This window comes from Mandrillus leucophaeus, unplaced genomic scaffold (assembly GCF_000951045.1).
Source record: "Mandrillus leucophaeus isolate KB7577 unplaced genomic scaffold, Mleu.le_1.0 Scaffold629, whole genome shotgun sequence".
Taxonomy (NCBI): Eukaryota; Metazoa; Chordata; class Mammalia; order Primates; family Cercopithecidae; genus Mandrillus; species Mandrillus leucophaeus.
Genome location: NW_012106797.1, coordinates 2,079,605 through 2,089,422, shown reverse-complemented (window position 1 = coordinate 2,089,422; position 9,818 = coordinate 2,079,605). Strand labels below are relative to the sequence as shown.

At 45.5% G+C, this 9,818-nt stretch overlaps 1 protein-coding gene across 1 annotated transcript in view; it reads right to left on the bottom strand.

Moving 5' to 3' along the window:
- Positions 1–6,239: 6,239 nt before the first annotated feature.
- Positions 6,240–9,818, bottom strand: part of MYOC (myocilin, trabecular meshwork inducible glucocorticoid response) — a 17,334-nt gene continuing 13,755 nt past the window's right edge. Inside the window, exon 3 of the mRNA XM_012000444.1 lies at positions 6,240–7,534. Coding sequence (XP_011855834.1) covers positions 6,750–7,534 — 785 coding nt within the window. The 3' untranslated portion in view covers positions 6,240–6,749. The remainder of the gene's footprint in view (positions 7,535–9,818) is intronic.

Here is a 9,818-nt window from a genome sequence, read left to right as displayed (position 1 = left end):
AGCCTAGGCAACAGGGTGAGACTCTGTCTCAAAAAAAAAAAAAAAGTTCTGTTAAACAGTGATGGGGCAGAGGTTAAACATGTCCGAGGACACACAGCCAGTTAGCAATAGAATCAAAGAGAGGTCAGGCTGGGAAAGACTAATTCTTGTGCTTTATTTCCATTTGGTTTCTGAACACATTCCAGGATGTTCTCTCTGTTCATTTGTTCGAATATCGAGTACCTACTATGTGAGCATGGCACTGTTCTAGGGATATATCACTGTACAAAACAATCGCTACCCCATGAGGTTTATATTCCAGTGGGGAAAGACTAACAAAAAACATACACAATGTAAGGCCAGGTGCAGTGACTCACGTCTCTAGTCCCAGCACTTTGGGAGGTCAAGGTGGGCAGATCGCTTCAGCTCAGGAGTTTGAGACCAGCCTGGACAATGTAGCAACCTCATATCTACAAAAACATACAAAAATAATTTAGCTGGGCATGGTGGCAGGCTCCTGTAGTCCCAGCTACTTGGGAGGCTAAAGTGCAAGGATCACTTGAGCCTGGGAGGTGGAGGTGGCAATAAGCTGAGATTATGCCACTGCACTTCAGCCTGGGTAACAGAGTGAGACCGTCTCTCAAAAACAAGACAAATACACGATGAAGAAATAGTGAATTATACATCAGGAGGTGATAAGTATAATGGAAAAGATGTGTTAAAGCAGTGAAACAGGGTAAGGGAGATTAGAAGTGCAGGTTGGTTGTCGTGTTAAACAGTGTGGTCTGGGTAGGTGTATGAGTCCATTGTAACGCCACTGATAAAGGCATACCCGAGACTAGGAAGAATAAGAGGTTTAATTGGACTTACGTTCCACATGATTCTGAGGGGAGGCCTCAGAATCATGGCGGAGGGCAAAAGGCACCTCTTACATGGTGGCAGCAAGAGAAAATGAGGAAGATGCAAAAGCAGAAACCCCTAATAAAACCATCAGATCTTGAGAGACTTATTCACTGCTCGGGAACAGTGTAAGTGGAAACTGTCCCCGTGATTCAGATTATCTCTCACCAGGTTCCTCCCACAGTATGTGGGAATTAAGGGAATATAATTCAAGTTGAGATTTGGGTGAGGACACAGCCAAAACGTATCGTTCTGTCCCTGGCCCCTTAAAATCTAATGTCCTCACATTTCAAAACTAATAATGCCTTCCCAGCAGTCCTCCAAAGTCTTAACTCATTTCAGCATTAACCCAAAAGACCATAGTCCAAAGTGTCATCTGAGACAAGGCAAGTCCACCTATGAGCCTGTAAAATCAAAAGCAAGCTAGTTACTTCCTGGATACAGGAGGGTACAGGTATTTGGTAAATACAGCCATTCCAAATAAGAGAAACTGGCCAAAACAAAGGGGTTACAGGGCCCATGCAAGTCTGAAATCCAGCGGGGTAGTCAAATTTTAAAGCTCGAAAATGATCTCCTTTGACTCCAGGTCTGTAGGGCCTCTTGAGGAAGGTGGCATTTGAACAAAGACTTGAAGCCAGTGATGAAGTTAGGTGTGTGGACATTTGGGACAGAGGGAAGAGCTAGTGCAAAGATTCAAAGGTGGAAGTGTGCCTGGTGCATTCAAGGAGAGCAAGGAAGCTTGAGTAGAGTGGATCAGGGAGTTTTGTCGGATGAAGGCACAGTGGTGGAGGAAGGAGGGAGATGATGTGGGGTTTTGTAAGAACTCTGACTTTGACTTTGAATGAGATGGGAAGCCATGGAGGTTTTCAGAAAAAGAGGCGTGATCTGGTTTGTGTCTCAATGGGATTGTTCTGGCTACAGCATTGAGAGTAGGCTGCATTGGTCGGGGGAACAGAAGCAGGTCAGCTGCTATTGTAGTAATCCAGGAACAAGACGATGGTCATTTAGACCGGTTACAATTGGGGTGATGAGAAATATGGGCAGATTCTGGATCTATGTGTTTGAAGATGAAACCTACAAAAGCTGCTGATGGATTGGATGTGGGGTATGAGAGAGAGGTGGGTAAAGGATAACTCCAAGATTTTTGGCCCGAGCAACTAGAGGGATGGAGTTTCCTCAGCCACAAGAAGAGCAGATTTACCTGGGTGCAATGGTTCATGCTTGTGGGGGCTGAGGCAGGAGGATTGCTTAAGGCCAGGAGTTTGAAACCAGCCTCGTCAACATAGGGAGACCCTGTCTCTACAAAAAAAAAAAAAAAAGCCAAGCATAGTGGCTTAAACCTGCGGTCCCACCTACTTGGGAGGCTCAAGCTGCTTCTTGCTTGAGCCCAGGAGTTTGAGGATACAGAGAGCTATAATTTGCCACTGCCCTCCAGCCTGGGTAATAGAGTGAGACTGTCTCAAAAAAAAAAATTAAAAAATAGTAATAAAACCAGCAGATTTGATGTGTCTGATGAGGAAAGAGGAGAAGGTCAGATGTTCAATATGTGCTAGTTTGACATGCCTAACAGACATCTAAATGGAGATGCCAAGGGGGCAGGTGATGTGTGAATCTGGAGTTGAGGAGTAATCACTAGGCTGGAGACATAAACATGAGGTTCGTTAGCATATGTGAGTTGGAATCGAAAGCCCTAATGTTAGATGAAATGCCCAAAGGAATGAGTAGATAAGAAGAGACCCTAAACTGAGCCCTGGGGTGCTTCAATCTTGAGAGGGAGCTAACCTGTAATCCCAGCACTTTGGGAGGCTGAGGCGGGTGGACTGCCTGAGGTCAGAAATTCAAGACTAGCCTGACCAACATGGTGAAACCTCGTCTGTACTAAACATACAAAAATTAGCTGGGCGTGGTGGCAGGTGCCTGTAATCCCAGCTACTCAGGAAGCTGAGGCAGGAGAATCGGTTGAACCTGGGAGGCAGAGGTTGCAGTGAGTCGAGATCACACCATTGCACTCCAGCCTGGGCAACAACAGCGAGACTTAATCTCAAAAAATAAAAATTAAAATTAAAATTAAAAGTCGGGGTTAAAAGGAGGAACCAGCAAAAGAAACAAAGAAGGAACAGGCAAAAATGGAAGAGGAGTCTAACATTCTGGAAGCTTCATGAAGAAAAAGTTTTTCTTCCTTTTGTTTCCTCTTCCTGTTTCTTCTTCCCCTACCCTCTTCTTCCCTCCCAAAGCCTGATGCAGTAGGTTATGGAGAGAAAGAACAGGAGCCATGGGAAGGGCTGTGCAAACAGGATTGGCTCATCTCAGCATCTCAGTGTCTTTCTACCTTCCACTTTTCATTCAAACACCTGGCAGGTAGAGGTGCTTAGTAGGATCAATGAGCTCATGCATTCTGATTTCTGGACTTTTCAGTTTTTAAGAGTCTGCTGTCAGTGGGGGAGAGTGGTTGGCACCCAGATGTTATGGGCTAAATGGTATCCCCACCCCAAATTCATATCTGAAAGTCCTAATCCTAACACTTTATCTTTAACTTTTAGGTTTTTTTTTAGACAGAAACTTGCTCTGTTGCCCAGGCTGGAGTGTGGTGACATGATCTCTGCTCACTGCAGGCTTCCCCTCCCAGGTTCAAGCAATTCTCCTGCCTCAGCCTCTCAAGTAGCTGGGATTACAGGTGTGCACTACCACACCTGGCTAATTTTTATATTTTTAGTAGAGACAGGGTTTCACTATGTTGCCAGGCTGGTCTTGAACCCCTAACCTCAAGTGATCCTCCCGCCTTGGCCCCCCAAAATCCTGGGACTACAGGTATGAGCCACCGTACCTGGCCCTAATCCTAATACTTTAGAATGTAACTGTCTTTGGAGATAGGGCCTTCAAAGAGGTGATTAAGCTAAGCTTAGGTCATTAGGGTGAAAAGAGATTGTACATGTACAGACATGTACAGAGGGAAGATAATGTGAAGATGTAGAGAACAGCCAGTCATCTATAAGCCAAGGAGAGAGGCCTCAGAAGAAACCAACCCTGCTGACAACTTGATCTTGGACTTCCAGCCTCCAGAATTGTGAGAAAATTAATTTCTGTTGTTTAAGCTATGAAAGGAAAATAAATCTTGGGGTCCCAAAATCACTAAGCTAAAGTGAAAAGTCAAGCTGAAAACTACTTAGAGTAAACCTGCCTCCCATTCTGTTCAAAGTCACCCCTCTGCTCACTGAGACAAATGCATATCTGATTGTCTCTTTTGGAGAGGCTAATCAGAAACTCAGAAAAATGCAACTGTTTGTCTCTCACCTACCCGTGACCTGGAAGCCCCCTCCCTTCTTGAGTTGCCCCACCTTTTGGACAGAACCAATGTACATCTTGAATGGTGTCTCATGTCTCCCTAAAATGTATAAAACCAAGCTGTTCCCCAACCACCTTGGGCACATGTCATCAGGATCTCTCCTGAGGCTCTGTCATGGTGCCCTCAACCTTGGCAAAATAAACTTTCTAAATTAACTGAGACTTGTCTCAGCTATTCAGGGTTCAAAAGCCACCCTGTCGGTGGTATTTGTTATGGGGGTTCAAGTATATTAATACACCAGTGGAGAGGCATTTTGAGATCTCATCCTCTCCCTCCTCATTCATGGCATGTGTAACCTTAATGAGAATAAACTCCCAGGGGAAAAGAAAAGCCAGGCCTGGTGCAGTGGCTCATGCCTGTAATCCCAGCACTTTGGGATGCTGAGACAAGCAGATTACTTGAGGTCAGGAGTTTGAGACCAACCCGGCCAACATGGTGAAACCCCTGTCTCTACCAAAAATACAAAGATTAGTTAGGCATGGTGGCACATGCCTGTAATCCCAGCTACATGGAAGGCTGAGGCAGGAGAATCAATTGGATCCCAGAGGTGGAGGTTGCAGTGAGCCGAGATAGCACCACGGCACTCCAGCCTGGGTGACAGAGTGAGACTCCTCAAAAAAAAAAAAAAAAAAAAAAAAGCTGCCTCATGGGTCTGGCCATTGAAACTCAGAGGACACCAAATCTGGAACTGGAAACAGAGATGTGGATGCCAGCAGCAAAGCTGGAATCTGCCTGATGGTTAAAATCAGGTGTGAGACACTCTGCCTGGGTCCTCCCCCCTGAGTGCCAGGTGCCCGTGTGCCCTCACCCTCACTTGTCTCAAGCATAGATGCCACCTCAAAGACGTGGGGAGACAAAAGGCCTGAATTGGTTGACAACACACTGATGTGGTGGAATCCAAGCTGAACTGGCAAATGAAGTGTTCTACCATTAGGTGCGATGGCAACTGAAGAGGGAAATTAAGTTTGTCATTAAAACATAATGCAGTCAGGTGTGGTGGCTCATGCCTGTAATCCCAGCACTTTGGAGGCTGAGGTGGGAGGATTACTTCAGGCCAGGAGTTTGAGACAAGCTGGGCAACATAGTGCAATCCTGTCTCTACAAAAAAATTAGAAAATAATATTGCTATAAGGGCTGGGAGGATAACGGACTTATTAATGGGTGTAGAGTTTCAGTTTTACAAAATGAAAAATGTTCTGGAGATGGATGGTCGTGATAGTTGCCCGATAATATGAATGTGTTTAACACCACTGAGCTGTGCCCTTATAAATGACTGGGATGGTACATTTTGTTATATTTTACTACAGTTTTAAGAGTTGGAAGAACAAAACAGTGCTATAAGGTTTCTCCACCTGAGGTTGAGGCTTATAAAATTCATGCTCCTGATGACTGATAAAAACTGAAGTGGAAGGGCCAGGCGTGGTGGCTCACACCTGTAATCCCAGCACTTTGGGAGGCAGAGGCGGGCGGATCACAAGGTCAGGAGATCAAGACCATCCTGGCTAATATGGTGAAACCTCATCTCTACTAAAAAAAAAAAATTAAAAAAAAAAAAAAATAAGCCGGGTGTGGTGGCGGGCACCTGTAGTCCCAGCTCCTCGGGAGGCTGAGGCAGGAGAATGGCGTGAACCCGGGAGGTGGAGTTGCAGTGAGCTGAGATCGCGCCACTGCACTCCAGCCTGGGCAACAGAGCGAGACTCCGTCTCAAAACAACAACAACAACAACAACAAACCAAACTGAAGTGGAGTTAGGGAGAATAGAGGGTGGGTTCAGGGGAGAGATTGAAAGATTGCTCAGGTAGTACCGAGAGCACCAGGAGATGTAGGTGGGAAGGTGTGATTGCTGCTATTTGCTTGGTGTCATTCTGCACAACACCTCAAAACCAGGCACAAGCCTCTCAGTTACACACACACACATCCTACAATCACGTCTCCCAACCTGAAGGAATGACTTGATGGTTGGAATCTGTACCCTTCTCTTAAGCAAAGATTCCCACAAAGTTCAAGGCAGAGAATGTTGGGTAAGAAAATTTTATTTCACAATGCGAAGGGTTATGTGAGATCCAACTGTATTCTATCTGAAGCATTAGAAGCCAATTGTAGTAAATGCATCTTACTTATGTTCGATGCTGGCCAGAGGAGCTATTCCGCTTCCTTTAGAAGTTATGCTTTTCATTGTGGCTTGTGGTAACCATGTAACATGCAAGAGCAATGGTTTTCAGGAAGAAACTACTATACCTTATAGCTTTTGCCCCAAATCACAAGAAAACTTGAACTATGTCATTAAACATCCCATAAATGCTGACAGAAGAAAAGGATATTTATTCTCATATGAAATTGTCTATGCCCTCAGACTACAATTCCTGCATAGTCAGATGGTGACCATGTTCATCCTTGTGGATTAATGAAAACCTGGAAAGCAGTCAGAGCTGCCTGGGCCCTGGCTGGCTGGCTCTCCCTTCAGCCTGCTCCCCTCAGGAGCCCTGAGCATCTCCTTCTGCCATTGCTGGTACAGCTTGAAGGCTTTTCACATCTTGGAGAGCTTGATGTCATAAGTGACCATGTTCAAGTTGTCCCAGGCAAAGAGTTTCTTCTCCAGGGGGTTGTAGTCAATCATGCTGCTGTACTTGTAGCGGTTCTTGAATGGGATGGTCAGGGTCTTGCTGATACCTGTGCCTGTGTCATAAGCAAAGTTGACGGTTGCATCTGCTGAGGAGTAGCTGCTAACGGTGTACAAGGTGCCACAGATGATGAAGGCATTGGCGACTGACTGCTTACGGATGTTCGTCTCCCAGGTTTGTTCAAGTTCCAGATTCTCTGGGTTCAGTTTGGAGAGGACAATGGCACCTTTGGCCTCATCAGTACTGTAAATGACCCAGAGGCCTGATTCATCCACAGCCAAGTCAATGTCTGTGTAGCCACCCCAAGAATACGGGAACTGTCCGTGGTAGCCGGCTCCAGGGATTTCCTTCTCAGCCTTCACTGTCTCGGTATTCAGCTCATATCTTATGACAGTTCTGGACTCAGCGCCCTGGAAATAGAGGCTCCCCGAGTACACCACAGCACCGGTGCTTTCCAGTGGCCTGGGCAGTATGTGAACCTTAGAAGGGTAGCCCTGCATAAACTGGCTGATGAGGTCATACTCAAAAACCTGGCGGACATCTGTGCCAACTGTGTCGATTCTCCATGTGGTCTCCTGGGTGTAGGGGTAGGTGGGCTTGGGGTCTCGCATCCACACACCGTACTTGCCAGTAATTGTTTCTGCTGTTCTCAGCGTGACAGGCTCTCCTACCCAAACTAGTTCTCCACATCCTGGTGAATTCAGAAAAGAAAACGAAGCACCACTTAATCCATAATCTTTCCAAACACAGACAGTGATCATGCGGAAGCTTGGCAGAGCCAGTAGATGTGAGAGCCCTAGGGACAAATCGTCTGGATTTAAAGCCAGGCTCTGCCACCCACTGGCTGTGTGACTTTCAGTAAGTTACTTAGCTCTCTATGCCTCAGTTATCGCATTTGTAAAAGGGGATACTAATAGTCTTTTGGGTAGTAGGGCTGTTGTAAATTTTGAATGTAATTATATATGTTAAGTGCTTGGTATAGAGTAAATATGTGGTAAATGCTATGTGATCAATCTGTGTTTCATGTTATTGACAATTATTGCTACCACTGAGGGGCATGCATGGGAGTGGGAGCTACAAATATTTAAAGTACAATTCACTCAGTATCAGTTGTAAGGATGAAAGTTGCACGGAGGGCTTCAACTGCATTTGTAATATTCTACTTAAGCTGAGCAGGGACTCATGGGTATTCATTGTATTACTTATTGTGACTTTCATGCCTGGTTTGTTTCATTACTATAAGATAGGAGAGAGAAAAATCAACTCATAAGAATAATCTCCATACAACAAAGTTTTTCGAGCCCGATCTGATGAGTCATATATTTCATACATCATTTTAATATAATAAACATGAAAATAATTATATTTTGAGACAGGGTCTTGCACTGTTACCTAGGCTGGAGTGCAGTGGTGCAATCACAGCGCACTGCAGCCTCGACCTCCCAGGTTCAAGCAGTCCTCCCATCTCAGCCTCCTGAGTTGCTGGGACTACAGGTGCCTGCTACCACTCCTGGCTAATTTGGTTTAGAAAATAATTTTTTAAATGTAGTGAAGAGACTGTTGAAAATTTAGAGTTACCAGAATCACAACGGATGTCTGTAATTTTTTTTTTTTTTTTTTTTTTTTTTTGAGACGGAGTCTCACTCTGTCACCCAGGCTGGAGGGTAGTGGCGTGATATTGGCTCACTGCAACCTCTGTCTCCTGGGTTCAAGCAATTCTCCGGCCTCAGCCTCCCAAGTAGCTGGGATTACAGATGCGTGCCACCATGCCTGGCTAATTTTTGTATTTTTAGTAGAGACAGTGTTTCACCATGTTGGCCAGGCTGGTCTTGAACTCCTGACCTCAAGTGATCCGCCAGCCTCAGCCTCCCAAAGCACTGGGATAACAGGAGTGAGCCACCGCGCCTGGCCCAGATTTCTCTACTTTTAATGGGCACCTTCGGTTTCCTCATAGAAGGTAGAAACACTTTGCTGCTCATATCTTAGAGAACCGTGTTTTAAATATTTTATAACCACTCTTTGCGTGCATGCCCTTCAGTGCCAGTAATCATTGTCAACATGGATAGTCAAAGTTTCTGGAAATCACAGTATTAGTCATAAAGTTGGACTTTCAGGGAACACTTTGAAGAGAGCCAAACTGTACCCTTCCTAAGTGGCCAAAGTTCAGAAAACATACTGTTAGTAACAGATTGTGGCTGAGATGGTGCTTGGTGTACACCTGTCCCTAAAATAAAGATATGAAGGCGCTACTGAAAAATGTAACTTCTCAAGTATACTTAATTCTACATGACAATCAAGGGGATGAAATCAACACATCTCTCATCTTGCCCTGTGCAGCCCAGCCCAGCCTCCCAAGTGTGGGTGATTGGATAGAGGGCTTTGTTAGGGAAAGGCTGGCTCCTGCAGACCTGCTCTGACAAGGGAACAGAGCGCGAGAGAGTTCTGTTCTTCTCCTCCCCTCCCTCTGCTCCCAGGGAAGTTAGTTTCCCCTTTGGGTGGGCATTTACCCTATACTGATTCTCTGAAACACAGCACTAGACATGAATAAAGACCATGTGGGCACAAAAGGGAAGAAACCTTAACTTCATACCGTTGTCTCCCTCTCTACTCCGGAGATGGCCAGATGGGCTCTCCTTCAAAATTCGGGAAGCAGGAACTTCAGTTAGCTCGGACTTCAGTTCCTGGAAGGCCAAAGTGTCCAAATTCCATGTAGAAACTGCATTAAAAGAAAGAGACAAAATTTTACTATAAGAAAAATATGGCCCAAGGATTGACTATGTTGAGGATGACATTTGAATAGGCTGCCGGCTGGGCATGGTGGCTCATGCCTATAATTCCAGTACTTTGGGAGGCTGAGGCAGGCAGATCACCAGAGGTCAGGAGTTCGAGACCAGCCTGGCCAACATGGTGAAACCCTGTCTTTGCTAAAAATACCAAAAAACCAGCTGGGTGTGGTGGCAGGCTCCCGTAATCCC